The sequence below is a fragment of the Lygodium microphyllum genome, chromosome 25, assembly GCF_053477565.2.
Source record: "Lygodium microphyllum isolate KBCC chromosome 25, Lygodium_microphyllum_v1.1.10, whole genome shotgun sequence".
Taxonomy (NCBI): domain Eukaryota; kingdom Viridiplantae; phylum Streptophyta; class Polypodiopsida; order Schizaeales; family Lygodiaceae; genus Lygodium; species Lygodium microphyllum.
Genome location: NC_141159.1, coordinates 98,499,431 through 98,524,206, shown reverse-complemented (window position 1 = coordinate 98,524,206; position 24,776 = coordinate 98,499,431). Strand labels below are relative to the sequence as shown.

The window sequence follows — 24,776 nt, the reverse complement described above, 5'->3', positions numbered from 1 at the left end:
CCAAAGTAATGGCGAATCGGCTCCATAAGCATCTTCCTGCCATTGTACATCCTCTTCAATGTGGTTTCATTAAGGGCTGAAACATTTTGCATAATGTCTTGAATGTGCAACTGGCTATTGACTATGCAAGGCACTCTAATGAGAAGGTGGTATTGATTCAATTGGACTTGGAAAAGGCTTTTGATTATTTAGACTGGTCCTTCATTGCAGACCTTATGTCTACTATGGGCTCTGGTACTCGGATGGCTCGTTTGATCTACACCATTAGTGTTGCAGCTTCTTCGCGAGTTATGCTAAATGGTGGTGTTACCGAGCCTTTTGTCCTTGCATGCTCTGTGAGACAGGGTTGCCCTTTGAGTCCTCTCTTTTTTGCCCTTGCGACTCATCCAGTTCTTTCGATGTTATCTCATATGGCAGCTTTGACTCAATTGGCTGGATTGTCTCTTCCTTTTGGACAGCACTTCATTAGTCAACCCTTGGCTGATGATAGCTTTATGATTTTGCGTGCGGATAAGGATAATCTTCACAAAGCATTAGATGTTTGGACTCTCTTTGGTCATGCTTCTGGTCTTCATATCAATGCTTTGAAATCAGCCATTCTCAGTTGCACAGAGTCAGATTTGCAGTCACTGGACTGGCAGGGAATAGTTGTTCCCCGTGGTTCCATTGTCAGGCATCTTGGGTGCCCTTTGGGTGTTGATGTTCCGCCGAAGCAACTACTTGAGTGGATTTCACAGAAACTGACAGCTAAGTTTTTGTATTGGAAGTCATAGGCTCTGCCTTTCCACGTTCACCTCAAAGTGGCTCAGACAATTATGTTGCCAATGCTCACATATTTCTTGCCATTGCTGCCTTGGACTACTACTACATTGAATGCTCTTACTCAATGCATTCGTTTCATGTTATGGAAGGACTCCTTACATCTAGGTATTTCATGGATCTCTTGGTCGCATGCATGTACCCCCAAACGCATGGGTGGTGGGGCTATTTTGGATGCTGAAACTCATATGCTGGCACTCTGTTGGTCTCTTTTTCATGCCATGTGCTTGGATCATCACCCATGGGTCTTGATAGCCCGTCATTTTCTTGAGAATCACGAGCTTGTGCATGGTAATACTCAAATTCGAAGCTCCTGGTGGCATGTTCTTAATGCATACTCTCGATTTTCTAGTCCTTCATCATCCCTGCTTGCTCACTTAGTATGTTCCTAAAAATTGGTTCTCCAGAAGACTCAATGGCATCCAATGAAGGACCGCTTAGCTACTAACTCTTTTCAATGGGAACTGTTGGCAACCTCACGATTACTTTCTTGGGAAGGCAAACATGAGCTCAGACTAAAATTTAATCGTATGGCACGTTTGGCTTGACTTCAGTTGCAGATGCCACCCTTGCTAGTTGCAATGTGTTGATATGAAGGCTTTTCAGGATCCCTCATGGATACCGTGATTTATGGGGACAGCTTTTGATGGTGCTCCAAAGCTAACAACCCTTTCCTGCCCTTGCTTCGGATCGTCCCTGGCAGGATTGGGACCTTGCAGGCCAGTTGAATTTGGAAAAGGCCTCAGCTAACTAGGTGTATCATCTTCTGATTAGAGATCATCAATGGCTGGTTACTGAAGCCAATACTGTATGGGGATTGTGTAAATCTCGGTCATGGTGGAAGGTAACTGTGATGGAGGGCTGGTTGAACAAGACACCTTTCAAATGCAAGGTCTTTCTTTGGAGGGTGATGATCGGTGGTCTTCCTCTTGCTTTAGCCCTTTCCAAGCGTCGAATCTCCAACGGCAATTGTTTCTTTTGCACCACCAGTGTGGAATCAACCCATCATCGATTTATTTCTTGCCCTCTTGCTAAGAAAATCTGGTCACTCTTGTCGGTAGTTTGGCGAGCAGTGGTTGGTTTCTCGCTAAGCCCTTTCGACTGGGTTTTTGCGTGGCCCAAATACCCCACACCGGCTCAATCGCATATGAAGATCTTGTTTCACTTTCTTAGATAGTGGGGCTATTAGCACAATTGGACCATGCAGAATGCTTTTCTTTTTTATTTAGCCTATAATGTTCAGGGACATATTTCTAGGCTTAAAGGCCTCTTGCATTGGCAGATAGATATCATTCGGCACTCTGACTTACTCCCTCGGGAGTACTTACTTCTCTGGCATATGGAAATTTCCTCTGCGTCTTTGCCATGACTTTTTGTAACTCTTTTGTCGTTTAGCACTTTAGAGAGAGAGAGAGAGAGAGAGATTTACACACGATGGCTTAGAGCCATCGTGTATCTTGTAATCATGTAAACTTGTACCTTTTTTTCGTAATTAATACAATTACCTTTTACAGAAAAAAAAAGAGAGATTAGTGTGTGCACATTAGCAATGGAGATGGATGAACATATGCTAGGAGTATGACACAAGCACAAAGAAAAAACTAGAAAAAATGTCAATTTTTTGTCAAAAGACCTAGAATGGCTGTTCCAAACAAGGAACGGTAGGAAACGGCCTTGGGAACGTTCCCTGGCCATTTCACCTCCTCGGAGGGTTTGAAATGCATTAGGCCATTCCTACAGGCTGGAATAGCCATTCCATGTTTCTATGGTCAATATTTCTATAAAGTTATCTGATGAAGGCACAAACTCTAGGCATATCGTGCCTAGCTCAACTTCCTCTTTGGTGAAATGGAAATATACTCTAATATTCCACATCCAAGATGTGATAATGGGAGCTAGTACAATCGCACTCTAATAATCACAGTAGAGGACAATCTCTGCAGCACATGGGAACTAAAGTGCTGCTAATAAGCTCCTCATAGAGATGACCTCCATGGTGCCATCAAAGAGAAACCTATACTCAATCTCGGATGTGGAAGCCGCCACTATCCTGCTGATGGCTAGCCCAAGAGATGGAAGCCATAACCAAGGTAAAGATGTAGCCACCATGGAAATACTAAATGTCAAGATCTCCTGCCAAATCAGAATCTGTGTATCCCTATAAACATAAACTAGAACCATAAGTCAATCTATACAAATAGTACACCTCAAATATCTCAAAACACAAAGATATAGAATCCAATGTAGCATCCTAGGTGCAGTGAAATACTAATTGAGCAAACTAACAGAGTATGCTAAATCTAGCCTAGTATGAATTAACCAAAACAATTTTCCTACTACAAATCTATAGGTATACTCGTCGAAGGGCTGACCCAGGATATCCTTAGACAAATGGACAATGAGATCAAGAGACGTAGCCACAAGCTGTGTCGCAACTTGGTGATATTGTTCCACCAACTAAAAAGCGTACCTCTGCTCTAACACAAAAATACATCCCCCACATCGAACTACCTCCATCCCCAAAAAGTAAGATAAAATTCTGAGGTTGGTCATCTCAAAAGTAGCACAAATCTTGGCCTTAATTTTTGCAATGGTAGCAAAATCTAAGCCAGTGAGAAGTGAATCGTCTACATACATCAGGATATAGTTAACCCCCTATGAAGTGATACATATATATAAGTTCAGGTCATAAGGAGTAGAATGATATCCATGAGTTTGAAGGAATTCATCCATCCTCTAGAACCAAGACTGCGAGGCTTACTTCAGCCAATAAAGAGCTTTCCATAGGCAAAAGACCTTATCTTTTCAATCAGTAAGAAAAAAACCCCAACTGAATGCTCCACACATACTTCCTTCTCCAAATAATCATCCAAAAAGGCACTTTTGACATCCATCTAATAGATCGTCCAACCGCAATGAGTGGCTAGTGAAACCAACAAACAAAATGATGTCAATCACATAGTAGAAACAAAAGTCTCTTCATAGTCAATACCTTTCTTTTGTGAAAATGCTTGCACTATAAGGGAAGCCTTGTACTTGTCTAAAGTCCCATCAGCTTTTAGCTTGGTCCCAAGGATCGACTTCATCCTGATGACTTTCTTGTGACTCGAACGATCCACCTGTTAAAAGTATAGCATGGAAACATTGTGTAAGCAAGGATACATGAGGAAAGGTGAGGTGTGAATAGACTAGAGGATAGGGGAAACCCTAATCCTAGCTTCCAGTGGCTATATAAACAACCCAAAGGTCCTCTCAAGTAGATGAGAGAGTGTACTCTACTTGTACTTTGAGCAACTAAATAAGCAAGATCTTTTCCTTGTACTTCAACTCTCTTCTCCCTCTTGTGCATACATTTCCATGTTGCCACTGATATTTCAACATGGTGTCAAAGCCACCTCTAATCCACTGAGCTTCCTCTAACTCCATCTTGACCTAAGTGCACATGAGTGTGTGGTTTCTCACTTTAACCTCTCAACCTCCATAGCCAAAATTGGACCAGCAGTCAGTGGAGGACCTGGTGAGGGCAAAGGAGACCATTTTAGCCCATGAGTTTTTCTAGAGACTTCTTCTTCAACTCAAGGCACACCATTCTGGCTCTTCAAAGCCCGACATTGGGCAGCTAGGAGGTTGTCATTGAAGAAATCCTAGAGAAAGGCCCAAATTTGACAGTGTCGAGTTCAGCGTGATGCCACGGGCTGCAAGGAGCGCAATCATCTGAGCTTTCATGGGGCATTGAAATCCCCCCAAGTAGACCTCCTAAACCTAAAAGGGTTTGGCCTAATTCCCTCTTTGTTGCTCACACAAAGGAAAACCCTAACTATCACCCTATCTGGGAAACATAGCCAAAAGGCTTGAAGCTTGGTTTTTGTCAATGTTCTTCTTACTGAAGTCATTAACAATTATTCTAATCACTGACTGAGCAAGATTCAAGTTCATCACAAATCTGAAGGCTCAAAACTCGGAGCTTCTTGCCCCGAAGGTGACTCTTAAGCCTATCATTCAATTGGATTCCAACACAAGCATTTCACAAGGCTTGGATATTAGTGTTTTTAAACTCTACTGATCAATCTAGTTATCATTACTTGCTGGTTATTCTCAACAATCCAAAGGTTTTTAATCCTTAAGTATATTCACTAAGTGCTTTACTATCATCGTCTCTCTCTCTTGGCCATTGTAAGGCTATGTGTCAAATATAAACACAGAGACCATTTCATCTCCTCTCCAAATGTTGTCTTGCTGATTTCTTAATTACTTTCAACCTATTACTCATTTAAAGATCATTTCATTTGCTTCTGCTCTTGTTGCCCACCTTGTAAAGGATTAGACACTGCCATTGCCCTATGTAGCCAATAATACCTTTCTATCATGACCTATGTTGATGTAATACCTCAAATTTGCAAGTTTGATGGAAGAGACTTTCACCCATGGCAAGTATTACTGAAATATGAAATGATGGAGAGGGGTTACTTGACCTTCATCAAAGGGACCAAAGCCATTGACCTATCCAACCTTATAGATGTTAAAGATAATGAAAGAGCCCAAGCCATAATAATGTTGCACCGAGATGAATCCTTAAATCCACCGCATTGATCAGCTTGCAATTGCAAAGGAGAGGTGGGATGAGCTCGAGAAATTGTATGGTGCAAGAGGAAAGAACTCCAAAATCTTTCTCAAAATAGAGTTCTTCAGCTTGGAATACAAGCAAGGAGAAGACTTGGGAAAGTTCATTTTCCACATGAAGGGACTGATGGCTCAACTAGCTTTAGTCCAAGCTCCAAGTGCTGGTGCTGAAGAAGATGCTATTGCAATACTTTTAAAAGCTGTAAGGAAAGTCTTTTCAACTCTTGTAACTACCCTAACAATATACCAAATCCTACACTTGAAGGTATCATACAATCTTGTTTAGATGAGGAGAAAATATATCAAAATGAAGACAACACTAGTTCAACATCTACTTCAACAATCCGCGATCAACTCTTAGTCCATATTGTTTCTATTAAATGTTCCTTTTGCAATAAAAAGGGACATATTGTAAGTAATTACTGGAAAAAACAAGGGGTGGTGTGGTGATTGATCCGCTCCAAGCTTGGGGTCTCTCTGTCTCTCTCACATTGCTAAAGGTGAAAATGAGCTTTCCCCTTAGTGTCTAGGGTCTTAAACCCTTGTTCCACTTAGCCTTGACCTCTGTGATCGCTCCCCTCATGGTATTAACACATTTAAGTGCTCTTTTTCTCCATTTTTCCCTTGTTTGGGTATGTTTTACAACAAAAATCCTAAAGCATTTTTCTTTGATCTCTTGATCCTATTCTACTCTAAATGCAACAAAAATAAAATCTCAAATACTGAAATTATTTATCCTACTTTCCTATAACTCATCAAAAACCCAAAATACTTACTTGTTTGAAGATTTAAAATCCCAAATCTCCTACATATATCAAGCATCGATTCAGGGATGAAACCCTACTTCTATACTTGATTTGAGGTGCTGAAGTGCTTAAGCTTCAATATGTTTGTCTCAACAACAGAACCAAAATGTAGTGGGAGCTCATGCTCATCCACCAAGACCCATAGAACACTTATTGCTTCAAGTGTTTCAAGTGAGCACAAATGGCTATCTCTCACCTAGTTGAGGCACCTTCGATCCTACAAGGTGTAGTGAGCTTACCGTGATACCCAAATAAGTAGCCTCCTCCCTCAAGCAAACCAATAGCTCCATGATTTGATATGTGAGCTCAAGAAACCTCAAGCCTCCAGCTCCAAACTCCATCCTCCATAGCTATGCATGAGAGAAGAGAAGAGGATAAGAAGAGTGGAGATGATGGAGAGCTTATTCTCCAAGATCCCTCATCCTCACAAACTCACTCCCTAACACTCTCACACTCCCTCTCTCATCAAGCACACACAAGCAAGCAAGAAGGAGGGAAGAAGAGACTACTTTTACATACACACCAAAGGATGAGCTTCTCATTCACTTTTTGAGTTTATATACAAGCCCTAAATCCTTTGGGCACCCATCCCCTTTAATTTTACATGATCAGGCATCTTGCCAAGGTCCTCTTTTCCTACTCCCTTCTAGTTGCCTTATCCCTTCACCTATGCCCGTTTAGACTTTACAATTTTCACATGAGGGATCTTGGCACTCTTTAATGATTTACATTGTGCCCTACACTTTTCTTGCTAGGATATTCTATGCACCTTGCTAGAATATTATGTGCTCTCCCATGTTTTTCCAAGCTTGCCTTCTCCTCCACTTTTCTCGCTTGGGCAGAATGAGCTTATCTTTTCAATTTTTGACTTAGGCTTCCTTGGTCTTCCTCTACTTCTTTTTGGGCTGTATGGTCCGTAACATGTCTATAAAAGGAGTCTTATCATGGAGTCACTTACTTGTTGGATTATGCATCCAAGCTCTATTTTTTTTACGAATTGTTGAGGATACTCTCCTTTCATACCATGAAATTCTACGAAATAACTAGCCATCATAAAATAGTCTCAACAATTCAACTAATCTCAACAAAGTTTTTTTTTTTGCACTTCTCAGTGTGGGGGCACCAAAAAAGAAATGTTTAGCAAGCGATGTGTGACAACAAATATCTTACACAACCTGAAAACGAGACAATAAGGAGTGTTGATTAGGGAATTGACTTTGTCAAAGCATGATGCAAAACATAAATTTTTAATGTTTGACAAACATAACACCATCAATACACGAGCACAAACTACCAAATATGCCTCTTATAGCCTCAAATACTCCAAAATCAAACTCAAAGTAACAAACTTCTAAAAATTGAAATTTGAGTCCAGAAAAACAATCACTTCGTACCGTTTCAAAGTTTATTACATTATTATGAACCTTTAGCATCCAAGTTTTTGCAAGGTTGATCAACACAAATGAGTATCCATACACTTGTATGTGACCCTCCTCTCTCTCATATAAGAGAACAAGATTCGCTGTAAAGGGAAGGGCCCCTACCTTGTTTGTTTCACCTCCTTATATAGGTTTTTCTACACAACACGTGTAACTAATAAAGCTAAGGCTTTTAACTTTTCCGTAAGAGTGTGTTTTTAAAAGCCTAAGGATTTTAAACATCATTGCTTTTTATAAATCTTAACAAAATGCTTCTTTTTTTCCTTCATTTTCCAAAAAGCTTTAAAGCCAACATTGAAGGTTTTCAAAACAACCATACATTGTCTTCGTAGTAGGAGAGTGACTTGGTCATTGATTACTTGGCATTCAATAGCTCGACTTGTCACCTCATCATTGAGTTCTCTTCCTGGAGCTTGCACAAGTGTTCTACCATGGAATTTTATTCATCCTTCTATGCCAACACCCGATCCAAAATCAGATCCTCTAGATCCAAGCTCAGCTTTTGAAGCTTATCCTTGATTTTCTAAATAGAAATCTCCTCGATTAAGCAATCCTCTAGCTACTCAAGCAGATATTGTCTCAAATCCATCAAATCTTTCAAATTTGGAGATGCTACAATTGATCGCTTGCTAAAAGGAAATAAAAAACTTAGGAGAGTTTGAACCAAAGACTGTTGAGGGTAGCCTATTGCCATTAAGTCGAATCATTCCAACAAGAGGATCTCAAAGAATTTCCCCATAAGTAAGATGAGGGTTGTTAATATAGAAAGGGCCTGGCTGTTGGATGATGCTTTCGAATATTGAGGGCCCTTCACTTTCCTTAACTTCCAACAAAACTGACATGATCTAGCTCCACTCTACAACTTGAGCATCTAATGTATAGCTTTTTGATAGGCTACCTTCCTTACTTGTCAAAAATGTTGACTATCTCCGATAATTATTTGTGGACTAAAACTTATGCAATATTCAACATCTGAATTGATTGGCATTTCTAAGACAACATCTGAATTAGTTGATCTTTTTCTTAGAAATGAGTTGCTTTTATACCGAGGCTATTTCTACATTCATCTTTACGGTATGTGGTAAGCCTTTCACAACCTTTGTACTCTTCAAATGTATAAGTTCTATTATTGTTGTGTCCAATGATCCAACATGAATTAGTGGTAGTATTTCAAAATTGCCAATTTCACTATCATGTTCTTCTTCTGTCAAAGGCAACTGCCCACAAAGTGATCCATATGCAATGGCATTGATTGGTTCAATGATAGTCATATTTGACATCACTCATGTAATCTGAATGTCTCTCCAAAAATCCTAATTCTTAATAGCATAGAGACCAAAATGTTCCAACTTAGGTCATTAAGGAACCCCATAACTTCACTAAGAAACGTAGGACTCAAAGGGAGATTGGTGAAGTTTTGGATATACATGATTTGTAGGATACAATTATCATTTCTGAGATAGTTCATGAGCTACAGACTGTGTAGATAGAGATTCATGTGTGTAAATCTCTACAACTGAAACCTATTTTGGATGCTTTGTCAAAGGCCTTGATAGGAAATTCAAAGATGCTTCAAGTTATGGATTGCTTTACTATTTTCGGTGATGGTCAGTATGTGTTGGATGCAAGTGAGGGTCAATTTATGTTTGATGTCGTACACAATTGTCATTATAAGAATATTTCTATGTGTTGGACTCTAAAAGAGTAGGCATGTTGCTATGTAATTGTTAATGGATACATTGATAGCCTATATATGGAGATTCAACAGTCTCTAGTATATGATGCATACCCAAGGCCTGATGATCCTAGAGTGGATGCTTGGTATAGTGTTAGAGTTGTGCAAATACTAGTCATTTTGATCCTTGATCTATGGGGATACCTTCTTATGTGCATGATGAGCGATAAGTTGACACTATGTGTGTTTGACTCGAGTGGTGGTACATCAATTGTACATACAAGAGAATGTGCAGGTTCAGAGGGGGTGGATGTCATGCCGCTATGCGGACACAATGTGAAAAATTATGGAGTGCATCATCATCCATCTTTCTTATTAATCTAGAGATTCAATATCATATCACTCATTAGTGTTAGTATCCATAATATGGATAGATCCAAAAATTGAAAATTTTAAACAAGTTTAGCCTATTCTTGATATTTTGGATTTATTTATTGTAAACATCCTAAAAATGTGTAGAAAAATTCTAGAATAGGGTAATATACAAAAAACAAGTGGCTTTTCAACCACTTTTGGGAGATCTCTTGCAATAAAGAAGGGGCTTCTAAATTTGTGCAGCGTGTAATTACAATTTTCAGGCAAAGAACACTTTGAGAACAAGAATAAGAAGAAGGACCCGATCAAGGATAGAGTAAGCGACTTGGAGTTTTACCCCCCTTTCGGAGCCAAAGGAACCATCAAATTTATGATCTAAGAAACAAAGAAGAAGCTAATGTTTGGTGCATGTTTTTAGTCTACTAGGAAAGTTCAAGGGATCTAATGCTTGGAGATTGCTTTTGAGTAGTCATGAGTTTGATTTAGCAAGTTCTCTTTGTGATGTAAAGCTTGATATGAACCTGTTGTAGTTGATCAAGCTATCTCCAAGAGTGCACAAGGAATTTAGGAAAATTCTACGCACTAGTTATAATTGAGCCCTTGGCAAAAATAGTGGGTAGGAGAGGATTGGTTTGAGCATGCTGAAAAGCATTGTCTAAGGGTGGCAACATATGTTGATGGGATGTTAGTGTATCATGCTATTGTAGACACAAGATTCTTCATCAATATCATGAGTTGGAAATTGATGGAAAGGCTGGAACTAGAAACACAAAAGGATGCCTCCACAAATCTGGAAATGGTTGAGGACAATCTAAGACAACCTAATGGTTGTCTTACCAAAGTCCATGTGAGAGTTTGCTAGTGCGGAATGCATTGTGGAATTTAGAGTCATTAGGTTCGTCGGGTGGCCAAGCTATCAAGTTTTGTTAGGAAGGCCATAGATCTTGCAATCCAACTGTCAAGTGGATATACATGTTAGTCGTTTGATTTTTGGTAGAGGTGCTAGTCGTATGGTAGTAGATGCATATCCTGAGTCTCCTTCCTGAGTCTCCTCAAAGTGAGAGAGTTCCTTTATCCTCATTAGAATTAGATGCATAAGAGGAACCACTTGGTAGTAATACTTCATCAAGTGATGAATCAAAAGAGGGATCCACTACACAGGATATATACAATGTGACTCTCAATAATGAGCCAATTGAAGCTCAAGATAGAATAAGAGATGCGGATGTCAGTGAGCTAGATATCGGTACATTAAATGATCCACAACCTATAAAATTGGGAGCTATGCTCTATCTAGAAGAGAGAAGGGACTATGTGTCCCTAGAAAGGTAGCCATCCTATGCATCAAAAAGGAAGATGTATGCCTTTCGAACAAAGGGACGGGCTGTTCAAGGAGTTACAAAAATTGTGAAAAGCTGGTTTAATCTTTCCTATTCAGCACATTGAATGGTATTCATCTATTCTTATCAGAAAGAAGAAAAATAATAAAATCCGGCATTGCATAGACTTTAGAGAGCTTAATAAGCAAATAGTTAAGGACTACTACCCATTGCCCTTTATTGATAAAATTTTGAACCAGTTAACGGTTAGGAAAATATATTCATTCGTGGATTGCTTTTTAGGATACAACCAGATGGCATTTGCAAAAGAAGATAAGCTCAAAACAACTTTCATTATTGTCTTCAGTACCTTTTTGTACCATGTGATGGCCTTTGGTTTATGCAATGCAGCTGGTTCATGCCAAACGAACAACACACAATGGTGATATCTCCCCCCCAGAGGAGTTGAGAGCATTTATGGAGATGACCTAGGAGTAGCTACCATAAGAAAAAGGATGTTGATTATTTTAAGAAAGTGTTTTGAGCACTACAAAAATTTTTGTATAGCTCTTAATCCACAAAAGTGCATCTTTCAGGGTGACTTATGGGCTATTGTTAGGCCATGTGGTTAGTTCAATATAGGGATCCCTCTTTTGATTCATCTATAGTGGATTCCTCTTTTGATTCATAGTCACCATGAGTCCACCACGCACTCTGAAAGTACATAGCTTTTTGTCATGAGTAGGATATTATCGAAGGTTCATAAATGCACTAGCAAAAAGAAAATTGCCACTAACTAATTTGTTATCCCTTAGCTGTCTATTTGTATGGAGTGACCCTTGTAAGGTAGCTTTTGATTATGTGAAATAGGAGCTAGTAAAAGCACCAGTTTTAAAAGCCCCAAAGAGGGAGGAGGCATTTTATATATTTTCCACAGCCATAATGCATAGTATTAGCTACTATTTAGCCCAAATATCAGAGAAAACATGGTATCATTTGATCACCTTTGCTAGTTGAAAGTTGGGCATATAAAAAATCAACTACACCTATATGGAGGAGTTGTGCCTTGCAATGGTATTTGTGACTAAAATTTTTAGGCGCTACATCCTCTATGAAAAGATAGTATTTTATATGAAAGCAAAGGGCTTAGATTGTTAATGAATAAGCTACAACCACTTGATCGTTTAGCAAAGTGGTTAATCACTTTGTAGAAGTTTGATGATGATGTTAGAAGTAAGACACTGAAGCTACAGGGCATCGTTGAATGTCTTATGGATTTTGGGGAGCCAAAGGAGACTTTGGCTGAAGGAAGCAATATGAAGATATTGTTTAAAATTGATACAGCCTCCATTCCATCTTGGTATGCTGCCATAATGCACTATTTATCAAAAAGAGAGGCTAGAGCCACTTTATCAAAGTCTAAGAAGAGAAAAATTAGATAGCAGGCTTTGAAATTTACATTGATCGCAAGAACATTATATCATCAAGGGGTTAATGATGTTTATCACTGATATTTATGCTTGACGAGGTTTCATTTATCTTGGAAGAGTGCCATGACTCTGCTTATGGAGGGCACTTTTCTTGGCGATTGATTGCACAAAAAGATTTAAGAGCTGGATATTGGTGGCCATCCATTTTCCAAGATTCATTTGAGTGTGTTAAGAGATGTGATATATGTCAAAGACATGACAGGGAGAATAAAAAGTGGCGATCGACTCTCCTATTATGGCTATACCAAGTTGAAAGCACTAATAAATAGCTTGTGGAAATCGTGTCAAAGATAATATTAGGAAAGAAATGAGACCTAGATAAGAAGCTATATGTGATTGTGTGGGTGTATAATATGACCTTTATGCGAGCTACAAGCCATACCCCATTCAAGTTAGTTTATGGGGAGGAGTGGATTTTACCCCTTGAGATTGAGTTGCCAACTATAAGATTCGCAATCAAGCATTCTTTGGGGATGGAGATGCACTCTTTGAGCACTTAGCGTCTTTGACACACATGGATGATCTCAAATTACAGAGTCTGTAACATCAGGAAGTGACCAAGAGTTGGATGAAGTAGCTACATGATTTAAAATCTAAGAAATATACCTTCAAGAAAGGGCACTTAGTTCTATATTATGATGCAGGTAGGGAGATCGTCTCCTAACTGCCCTTTCTTCGAGCAAACGATCTCAACACTCATGACGCACAATACTTCTTTTGCTAGGATACCATGGACTACAAGAACAAGTCAAGGGTTTAATCAAACCGATGTTAATGCAGAGATAGGGTGGTCAAATAAACGCGCACGGATAGACGCGCAAAATAGAATTGGAAAAAAAAACCAGTTGCAACCACATGCTCTCTGGTTTCCCCCCCCCCCTCCCATACATCAGATTGTGCATTTGGAAAAAAGACAATGGATCTAAAAGCATGAGAATTGAAAATAAAAGTCCATGTATTCATTATAGATCAAAAGCATTTACATGGGAAGTGTAAGTGCTTGTGACCTAAAGCGTGGCCGCAAGCAGTAGGCTCAAAGATAGATAATACATATACAAGAAAACAAGGCCATAGAGGAGGTATGGTGCTCCTCTACGAATCTGAAGAAGAAACATCTTCGCTAGTACCACCATGGCTACTAGCGTCGCTATTCCCCTCCTCGCTATGCTCCACATCCGGGTTCACCTACACACACAAAAGATCAAGGTTGCTTACGTAGACATGGTGGAGAAAAAGTTATAATGAGCTATACTTTTAATAGGAAAGTAAGAAAAAAATACCTCCTCTGGCTGTCGAATCCTTATAGCCCGATTATATTGGTCCTCAGTGATGAGACCCTCCTCATAGAAGTGAAGCCATGTGGCTGCGCAGTTATGGCCTCGATGGTAACCTACCTCTCTAGGAGTAGGTATCCTACCAACGATAGTACTCTGCAAAACAATTATGATATATACAAACAATTATGAGAAACAATGTATTAGAACAAATTATATAAAGAATTGAAAGAAATATAAATTTTTAAAAACTAGAAATCAAAATATACTTATAAACTCTGCCTCCCACGACGCTCTGCCGCCCGATCCGTAATGCGACGATCCCATGGTTTCCATTTGGATCCGTCGCGCCTCTGCGTGCTAGCGACTCTTCACTTTCTATACTACTTTCTTCTTGGCTTTCTTCCACTCTATGTAGTGGCACATAGGTGGTTGGCTATAGGCTTCACGCCCCTCCTCCTGCCTCCGCAATGAGTCCTTGGCGCGTGTCATGAGGTGGGATCTTTTGTTGTGAAGCAAATCCCTCACTTTTGTGCATCCCGAATCATCCGAGAATCACTGACCCTCAGGATTGGAGTTTGGGAAGTAGTGCCAGGCAAAGACGTCAGAGGCATTCCAGACATGATGCTGAACACCTCGTCTGCTATGGGAGGTCATCTCTGCCATGAAGTCTTCCCTACTAGGAAAACCTCCAAAAAATGCATTGACCCCCCTGCCGAACGAGGCCAATGTATCATTCATGCGATCCAAATCCGAGTCATTGCTAGATGAACCAGGATACGACATCTGCAAAAAAAACACAAGAAAAAGACAAATTTGTTTGCATACAAAAAATCATATATTACCTTCATCCATACCTAAACATTTTCAAAGAGCTTTCTTTAGACATTGAGCATAAAACTTAAGTGCTAATAAACAAGAAAACTGATAAACACAAACATGGGATTGGTCACATTCATCATTGCAAAAATATGTTGTTTTTTATCAGATCTCGGAGAGTTGGCGCGTGTATGACCGCGTCTACATTGCAGGTTAGACATGTTTCTTAATATTCGCATCTAAGTTGCAGTATAGACGCGCTGTCAGATGCATATTCGAGGTCAATGCTCTGGCGTGTGCGTGTATCATCGCGTGTAGAATGTAGAGCATATGTGCCAGTACATGCGCTCTAAGACGTGCCCTCAAAATCAATGAGAGAAAACATTTCTTCGCGTCTATACCTGCATTTACATTGAAATGTAGACGCGCTGGCAGACGCTCAGTCGGATGATTCTAGTCTGACGACTGCCATTGATGATTTACAAAATGCAATACATAATGGAATCAGAAATCCTAATACACAGACAGAGTAGAGAGAGAGAGAGAGAGAGAGAGAGAGAGAGAGAGAGAGAGAGAGAGAGAGAGACTCACCTTGGGTGTTTGGTGTGGCAGGTGGTGGCGCTTCTTCCTTCTCCTTCTTCCTCTCCTTGGTAAGTTACCCTCCCTTGATGCTTGCTTGCTGCTTCTTCTTATTCTTCTCTCTCTTGTTCTCTCTTTCTTCCTCTCCTTGGCTTTCCTTCTTCCCTTCTTGTGTGTTTGAAATGAAAGAAGAGGTGAGGCATGAAGAGACTGCATGTCGGCTAAACTCAAGCTTCAGAAAACGTAGGAAAGGAAAGGCACAGTTTGAAAAGAAATGATTTAAGTATGGTTTGAATTTTGACATGTGCATCTATTTTCGCGTGTATATGCGCGTCTATTATTCATGAAAACGCGAGTATAGACGCGAACATAGACGCGCAAATAGATGCATTCGTAAACGCGGATATAGACATGCATTTAGGCTTTATCATAATTTTTTGTTTTTAAGATAAGTTTTGATAGTGAATTCTTATCATAAGTTTTAATGTATTTATGATGAGTTTTGTGTATTTAAAATTGAGATCTTAGAATAATTAATACGCTAGCTTGAAGTTTTTATGTAAACATATGAATGACAAATATTTTGATGTTGTCATGAATTAGGTTTAATCATGTCGTCGTCATCACCTAGTGCAGTGCATGCTGATGAGTCAACAAGCACATCCTCAAGTGAGGATGAAACATTACGTCTTCATAATCGAGATGCATGGCTATGACGAAAAATTAAATGCATGTGTAATCGTTGTCGAGGGTGTATTTTTCGAGCACGTCGAATTGCAATGTCACACCTCAGCTTGTATGGAGAATGGGACTGAGAAAAATCACCGGTATTCATTGTTTTTTTTTTCCACTAAGATTGCTAGTCTATGTTACTCAATATTTATCAACATACATGAAACTCCCTTTTGTGGTTGAGCAGGATGTGGTGCCACATCCTCAGATGCTCCCTCCTGAGTGTCGAGAGGCTGCAAAACATCGACACGAGGAGGCAGAGTCTTCAAGAAGAGTAGAGACTCACGACCATGATAGTAGCCCTCATGAAATGCCCCATCAAGTCGTAGAGGATGAGATTTTGGACAACATGATACACCATCTATTTTCGCAACCGGTTTAGGGAGAAGGTCACTCTATGAAGCCAGATGATCCACTATACGTAGCATCATCTACTCCGTTATATGAAGGTTGTACGTACTCCGTTCTTCGTGCGTCCCTCGAGATACTTAACATGCAAACAATTTATGGATGGAGTAATGTCAATTTGGATGCGTTATTGAAGTAGATATCAATTCAGTTTGGCTTATGAATCATAATATTAATTGTTCTATTTTGAAATCAGACAAAAATATATGTTTGTGGTTTTTTAACTCACTTTTAAAAATATATGTAGGTTATTATCACAAATGCTTTCAAAAGGAAACAAATTGCCAACTAAGAGAGAGCAAGCAAGACATTACTTGACATCACTGGGAGGCCTCGATTATGTCAAGATCCATGCATGTGTCAATGATTGTGTCTTATTTCGTGGGATTCATGAGTTCGCACGAGAGTGTCCTGTTTGTGGCGAATCAAGATATGAAGTGGAGACGAAATCAATGGATGTGCCTCGTAAGGTTTTACGACATTTTTCGATTGTTCCACGTATAAAACTTATGTTCAAGTGTAAGTCTATTGGAAATCTCATGTCATGGTATGCTAATCATCGTTCAAGTGATGGAAAATGGAGGATCCCTGCAGACACACCGGCATGGCAACATATAGATAATTTGTGGCCCGTTTTCAAAGAAGAGCCAAGAAATTTGTGATTTGGTTTAGGTATGGATGGAATCAATCCATTTGGCATCAAAAGCACATCATACAGTGTATGGCCAGTGGTATTGGTGAACTATAATATTCCTCCATCCATGGCAATTAAAAAGGAACATGTAATATTGTCCCTTCTGATTCCTGGAAAGCACAAGGTAAAAAACATGGAAATTTACTTAGAGCCTTTGATTGAAGAGTTAGAAATGTTATGGGAAGGTATTGAGGTGCAAGATACAAGTGCATCTGCATCCTCTAGAGATTTCACATTGAAGGCCATGTTGTTGTGGACCATGCATGACTTTCTAGGATACGGAGAGTGTTTAGGTACATGTATATAACTCTATATTTTAAATTCAAGACTTGAATCAATTGCATTTTATTAATTCACTTGTTTGTTCAGGTTTAACCACATCAGGATATCATGCATATCCTATTTGCGGTCCCTCTCTAGTTTCCTCTAGGCTAGCACATTTAAAGAAGGTTATCTACAACAATCATCATCGATTTCTTCCTATTGAGCATCCCAAATATGTTCTCCCTACTAATGGAATGACTCCACAATCTCTAACCATTCGAGATTGGAAGGAGAGATGGATTAATGCCGACAGCCACCCTCCACTCGGCATGAGTCGGTAAGAAGTGCATTTCTCTCGATTGACTTTAAAGTATTTAGCATGATGAATTGTTTACATAATATATTGTTTGTTTGTTAGGTTCTCTATATTTTTTCGTCTTCCGTACTGGACTGAACTCAAGATCAAAGGACCCCATGCACATATTCAAAAATGTTGTATCTACATTATGGGATCACTTGATAGGGGCTCGTGATTCAGTATATAAGGGAGGATTTACGTAACATTGGTCGCATGAGACGAGCCTGGCCATGCATTGGACCCAGAGGAAATATTGAGCTACCCCATGCACCTTGGATCTTGTCAAAGAACGAGGAAAAAATAGTGAAGGAACATATATGTAGCTTTCGAACACCCACAGGATGTATGAGATGTCTCAAGGGAGCCTTCATAAAGAAAAAGAAAAGAGGTGTGGAGAAACTATCTGGTTTGAAGTCCCACGATTGGCACAAAATGATTCAAGTAAGGGTATCTCTAACCATGAATATAGTAATTAGTGGAGTAACTATGTGTAAACTTTGGGGTATGATGACTTTTTTCTCAACTAATCATTCGATCTATGAATATTGTTTACATTCAGTTCATACTTCCTACTAGCATATCCCATTGTGTATCCAAAGATGTACGTGATATCATTTACAAGATGGGAGAGCTTGTGAGGTGTGTATACATTGTATTTTTTCATTATATATATTTGAATTTCTACACAAAAATAAACAATTCTCAAATACATCCTGACAGATACGTAAGCTCGAAGGAAATTGATCCAAACACATTGCAAGATGCTCGAGTATTATCTATTGAGGTGGTTTGTTTGGCGGAGGAAAATTTTCCTCGATCCATTTTGACTACTCAATTACATTTACTCGTACATTTGATTGATGAGATTGCACTTTGTGGGGCAGTTCATGCAAGGTGGATGTTTTTTCTTGAGTGCTTCATGAAAATCTTGAAAGATTTTGTGAGGCAAAAAGCACGGCCTGAGGCAAGCATGGCTGAGGGTTGGTTAGTGCAATCATCCCTTGTTTATATCTCTGAATATCTTGCTGAAGTGGATCCCTCTCAACCACGACTATGGAAAGATGATGAAGACTTGAGGATGACCTCTATAATACCTCAAGGAAAAGAAATGAGTAAAGTGCTAACAAAAGAAGAACTTCGTAAGTTAAATAGTTTTTGTGTGCTCAATAGTGATGTAATGAGCAAATGGGTGACACTATATAATGAAGCAAGGGCAAGAAGAAAAAGCGAAAGACAAGCATTTCGCACCAGATATGGACGTAATGTCTCATTTCCAGATCATCTAATTAATGCGCTCCCACGTCATATTAATATAGATTGGTTACATGAGGAAATGGAGAGAATGGAAAAAGAGGAGGAAATTAATATATCTCAAGAAGAGTGGGAATATGCACGAGGTTGCTTATCAAAGGTGAGACATACTATCAATTAATTTATTTCTATAAGTTATATTTTATATAAATAATTGACATGTTTGATCTTTGATCTTTTACTACTAGTGCATATTATTCAATGCACTTTGGTGTGAGGGTAAACATCTTCGAACTCAATGTATAGATGAAAAGAGAAATACCCAAGATTGTGGTGTCCTTGCTCACTTCGAGGATGCCAATGGTACCATGGAAGGTTATTGTGGCTTGATCCAAGATATTATGAAGCTTGACTTCAGATGATTCTTTATGTATGTACTGGATGTGAAGTGGTTTAAAGAAGTGGTAACAAATGGTGAGCATTGCACAATCACGCGTCATCCAAGTGGTTTTGTAATCATTAACTCTACAAAATTTCACCAAAACAAGAATGACACATTAGTATTCCCTCAACAATGCGAGCTGGTATATATGCAAAAGCTAAATTTTTAATATGTATACATGTGATACATATACACAATATAATAAGTATTTAAGTTTCTTGCTTTTGTTTTTCAAATACAGGTTGTGTATCATCCAATGGTAAACAATAACCTATGGTGGTATGTCATCCCTATATCTAATCGTTCAAAACCAATATATGGTAATATTACCGACACGGAGATAGCAGATGACTATCCAACAATTAATGATGATGTGCATGATGACACCATAATGGATGATATGTGTGATATAGTACAAGATGAACCTCGCGAGGATGTTCAAGGAAACGCAGAAGAAGACAATAATGTGATTGTCGATGATATTGATGAAGTTAATGAGCAATATAGTAACACATCTGATAGTGGGATAGACTTATTTGTTTCGTTACCTCTTGGTAACATAGACCTAGAAGTAGATAGTTAGCAAGGGCTGATCTCATTGAAGATGAGATGGATCATTCACTGTAACATACTTAATTTGCTTAATGATTCAATGTGTATTCTTAATTCTATGGTTTTTATCATGCGTACACGTGCATACTCAAGAATCAATAGTCAAGTTTAAAGCTAAATTGAATTTTTTATAATAAAAAGGAAGTATTTTTTATCATCTTTAAGTAGAGATATTACGAGATACATATTGCAATGCTTACTACTAATTGTATAGTAAGGTTTTTGTCGCTTGCCACTAATTACTTATATCAGGCTTGTCAACTGGAGGAATTTCCATTCATTAGAGAGCAATGAAAAAATAATTATTAACTCTGGTTTTTTTATTCAATGATTCAATGTGTATTCTTAATTCTATGGTTTTTATCATGCACACATGTGCATGCTCAAGAATCAATTTTAGGTGGTTAAATAATTATTAACTTTGGTTTTTTAATTATATTAATTTTAAATTTAGGTGGTTAAATAATTGCATGTCTGGTGGCACGTCTATATTGGCGTCTATTTGTGTAGATATATAGATGCAAAATTCGTGTCTATTTACACGCTCTTTTACACGCACATATAGATGCAATAATAGACGCGCCCGACTTTGCGCGTCTATGCCTCATTTCTGTTGTAGTGACAATAAGGATTGGGATCACCAAGCTAAAGTGGGCGCTGTGGGGGCTAACCCCCTTCCTACTATGCCTGCTTTTATTCCTAGCATCAACAATATGTATGTGCAGGCAGCACAATGGAAGACGTTTCGCAAAGTTTAATGGTGGACACTGGTGCCACCCATAACTTTCTTTCATCGCAAGTAGCAGCACGCTTGGGCATTAGGCCCTCCAAGGCAGCAGGAGTCGAAGTTTTATTCGTGCAAGGCAAATACAAATATTGTGAACTGGCTAAGGATGTTTTGGTGCAGATAGGCCAGTGGCGAGCAAGTTAAATTTCATTGTTGTGCCCATGGATGGGTTTGAGGGCATTCTAAGAATGGATTGGGTAGATCATCACGTGGTTTAGATTTTGGGGATGCAAAGAAACAAGATTTATCTTCAAACCCCAACCACAATGGTGTGGGTTCCTTACTTTCGCATGAGATCTCAGGATCACGGTGCATCTTCATCGCCAAGTCCATTGGATACGCACATCGACCATAAGCGGGTGAGTGACCCGATCTCCTCTATTCATAGTAATTACACACATAAATGGGTGCCAAAAGAGTCACCTAGAGAGCAGACACATGTTAAGCAAGCTCAATCAAGAGCTCCAAAAGAAATAGTGCAGGTACCAGCTCTTGCAGTGGACACAGTCTCTCAACAACATCAGGAATCTATCCCTCCAACAGATCCAGTACAAATACCAGTCTTCACAGGTAGAAATTACGGCCAAAGTCAAGTCTCAACTATTTTAGAAATTACGGCCAAACAACTAGAAAAAGAATTGAAGCATGGGGGGCAATTACGTCTGTGCATTACGCGAGTAATTGAAGAAGAGCCAGTGATTCAACAGATCATTTGGACCATAGGGAATGAAAAAGTGCAAGATCTCCTCAATCAGTTTCAAGATGTCATGCTTGACCATTTGCAGGAGGGTCTTCCTCCTCAGAGAAGTGTAGATCACAAGATTAATCTTTTGCTAGGAGCCCAGCCCCTAGCTCGGCCGATCTACAGGATGACAGGCACGGAACTTGTGGAGCTGAGGAAGCAGATAGGTCAAATGGAAGCCTCTGGGCACATGCGGCCAAGTAGATCCCCCTATGGAGCTCTAGTGCTCTTTTTTAAGAAGAAGGACTGCTCACTCCAGTTATGTACAGATTACCGTGCTCTCAATAAATCTACAGTCAGAAATTGGTATCCCGTGCCCATAGTTGATGATTTATTGGATCGGCTTCAGGGTGCCAGGTTTTTCACGCATCTCGACTTGCAGTAGGGATATCATCAGATCACGATAGCAAAAGGGGACGAAGAAAAGATAGCTTTTAGAAGTTGTTATGGCAGTTATGAATGGCTAGTGATGCCTGAGGGACTCACTAATGCACCAGCTATGTTTTGTGAACTAATGGATAAAGTTTTTATTGATTTCGTGGATGACTTTGTAATCATCTATATTGATGATGTGTTGATTTACAGCAAAACTCTGGAGGAGCATTTGGATCACTTGCACCAAGTCTTCTCCCACCTCCGCCACCATCAGTTATATGTTAAGTTGGAGAAGTGCGAGTTTGCAGTTGAGCAAATAGACTTTCTCGGCTATTTGATCAAGCAAGATGGTATTGCCATTGACCCTAAGAAGGTTCAAGAGGTCATGAAGTGGCAACCCCCTACTAAGGTTGGACAACTTAGAGAATTTTTGGGGTTTACAGTGTTTTGCCGTTGATTTATTCAAGGCTACAGCAAGCTCACGACGCCCTTAACAGATTTGACATCTCCCGCAACTACTTTTTAGTGGACAGATAAGCAACAACATGCTTTTGACCAACTCAAGCAAATGATGATACATGCACCAGTGCTCAAGATGGCAGATTTCTCTAGCCCATTCGAGGTCCATACCGATGCTTCAGGATACGCCCTTGGGGGCGTGCTTATGCAGGATGGCCACCCAGTTTGTTATGAATCTAAGAAGTTGGATGCTATAGAAAGGAGATGGGCGACACATGAGTAAGAGATGTTCGCAGTGGTTTATTGCTTAAGGAAGTGGAGACACTGTGTTCAAGACAAACCCACAAAGGTCTATATAGATAATATCTCTCTTAAATATTTCCAAACCCAGCCAAAGCTCTCTCCCAAGCAAGCTAGATGGCAAGATTTCCTAGCAGAGTTTGATATAGAAATTTTGCACAAGCCTAGGTCTTCCAATAAGATGCTAGATGCCCTCAGTAGAGAGGCCGAGTTGCAAGCTATCACAATAGCTGAAAGTAGATTTGGTGCTCAAGTCAGAGAGCACATGCAGGGAAATGAAGAAGCTGATCATTTAATCAAAGATATAGAGTCAGGCAAAACACCATGGGGGATGTATGAAATCAAGGATGGCCTCATTTATTATCAGTCTCAATACTATATGTTCCGAAGGTTGCCGATCTCCGCAACCAAATACTCTGGGAGTGTCACGACAGTCCTATTGGTGGCCATTCCGGTCAGATCAGAACCTTTGATCAGCTTAAAAGATTTTTCCACTAGCTGAAGATGTGGGATGATGTTACACAATATGTTCACACATGTTCTACTTGTCAAATGGTCAAAACACAGTGCATGAAGCCAGCAGGAGAACTGCAAGAGATGCCTATACCTTCGCGTCCTTGGGACGTGGTCAGTATGGACTTCATCATAGATCTTTCAAAGTCTCATGGCTGTACAATGATCTTTGTGGTAGTTCATTATTTTTCAAAGTAAGCTCATTTCATTCCAATAGAGCCTCCCATTACAGCTCCCAAGGTGGCCAAATTGTTCTTTTCAAGGGTGTCAAGTATCATGGCCTACCTTTGGCTATCATCTCAGATCGGGATCCCCGTTTTCTAAGTAACATGTGGAGGGAGTTATTCAAATTATTGGATACTGAGTTAAGGTTTTCTTCAGCATATCGTCCGCAAATAGATGGGCAGATAGAGAGGCTCACTCAGGGCATTCAAGACTACATTCAAAGTTATGTTAGAGCAGATCAACCACTTGGTAGTAAGACTTCATCAAGTGATGAATCAAAAGAGGGATCCACTACAGAGGATATATACAATGTGACTCTCAATAATGATCCAATTGAAGCTCAAGATAGAATAAGAGATGCAGATGTGATTGAGCTAGATCTCGGTACATTAAATGATCCACAACCTATAAAATTGGGAGCTATGCTCTGTCTAGAAGAGAGGAGGGACTATGTGTCCCTAATCCAAGAATTTTGTGACATCTTTGCCTGGAGCTATGATGAGCGAAGAGGTATTTCCCCTAGTCGCCGTCCATAGCATTCCTCTAAAGAAAGTTAGCCATCCTATGCATCAAAAAGTAAGGTGTATGCCTTTCGAACAGAGGGACGGGCTGTTCAAGGAGTTACAAAAATTGTGAAAAGCTGGTTTAATCTTTCCTATTCAACACATTGAATGGTGTTCACCTATTGTTATCAGAAAGAAGAAAAATAATCAAATCCGGCTTTGCATAGACTTTAGAGAGCTTAATAAGAAAATAGTTAAGGACTACTACCCATTGCCCTTTATTGATAAAATTTTGAACCAGTTAGTGGTTAGGAAAATATATTCATTTGTGGATTGCTTTTCAGGATACAACCAGATGGCATTTGCAAAAGAAGATAAGCTCAAAACAACTTTTATTACTGTCTTCAGTACCTTTTCGTACCATGTGATGGCCTTTGGTTTATGCAATGTAGCTGGTTCATGGCAACGAACAACACACAATGGTGACATCTCCTCCCCAGAGGAGTTGAGAGCATTTATGGAGATGACCTAGGAGTAGCCACCATAAGAGAAAGGCTGTTGATTATTTTAAGAAAGTGTTTTGAGCACTACAAAAAATTTTTTATAGCTCTTAATCCACGAAAGTGTATCTTTCAGGGTGACTTATGGGCTATTGTTAGGCCATGTGATTAGTTCAATATAGGGATCCCTCTTTTGATTCATCTATAGTGGATTCCTCTTTTGATTCATAGTCAGCATGAGTCCACCACGCACTCTGAAAGTACATAGATTTTTGTCATGAGTAGGATATTATCAAAGGTTTATAAATGCACTAGCAAAAAGAAAATTGCCACTAACTAATTTGTTATCCTTTAGCTACCTATTTTTATGGAGTGACCCTTGTAAGGTAGCTTTTC

General features: G+C 39.4%; 1 protein-coding gene across 1 annotated transcript; it reads left to right on the top strand.

Annotated features, from left to right (window-relative positions):
- The first annotated feature begins 21,029 nt into the window (after positions 1-21,029).
- Positions 21,030-23,350, top strand: LOC148014541 (uncharacterized). Its single transcript, XM_087666565.1, has 5 exons — positions 21,030-21,862; positions 22,091-22,289; positions 22,407-22,618; positions 22,808-23,093; positions 23,207-23,350. Exons 1-5 carry the CDS (start codon positions 21,030-21,032, stop codon positions 23,348-23,350), a joined length of 1,674 nt encoding a protein of 557 aa, XP_087522691.1.
- The last annotated feature ends 1,426 nt before the right edge of the window (positions 23,351-24,776 follow it).

What these genes read in the sequence shown, in the direction of transcription:
- LOC148014541 (XM_087666565.1), top strand. Translation starts at nt 21,030, where the DNA reads ATGGTGTGGGTTCCTTACTTTCGCATGAGATCTCAGGATCACGGTGCA. An exon ending in GATCGGCTTCAGGGTGCCAG is followed by an intron (nt 21,863 to 22,090) that starts GTTTTTCACGCA and finishes GTTGATTTACAG; the next exon opens with CAAAACTCTGGAGGAGCATT. An exon ending in AGGAGATGGGCGACACATGA is followed by an intron (nt 22,619 to 22,807) that starts GTAAGAGATGTT and finishes GCACAAGCCTAG; the next exon opens with GTCTTCCAATAAGATGCTAG.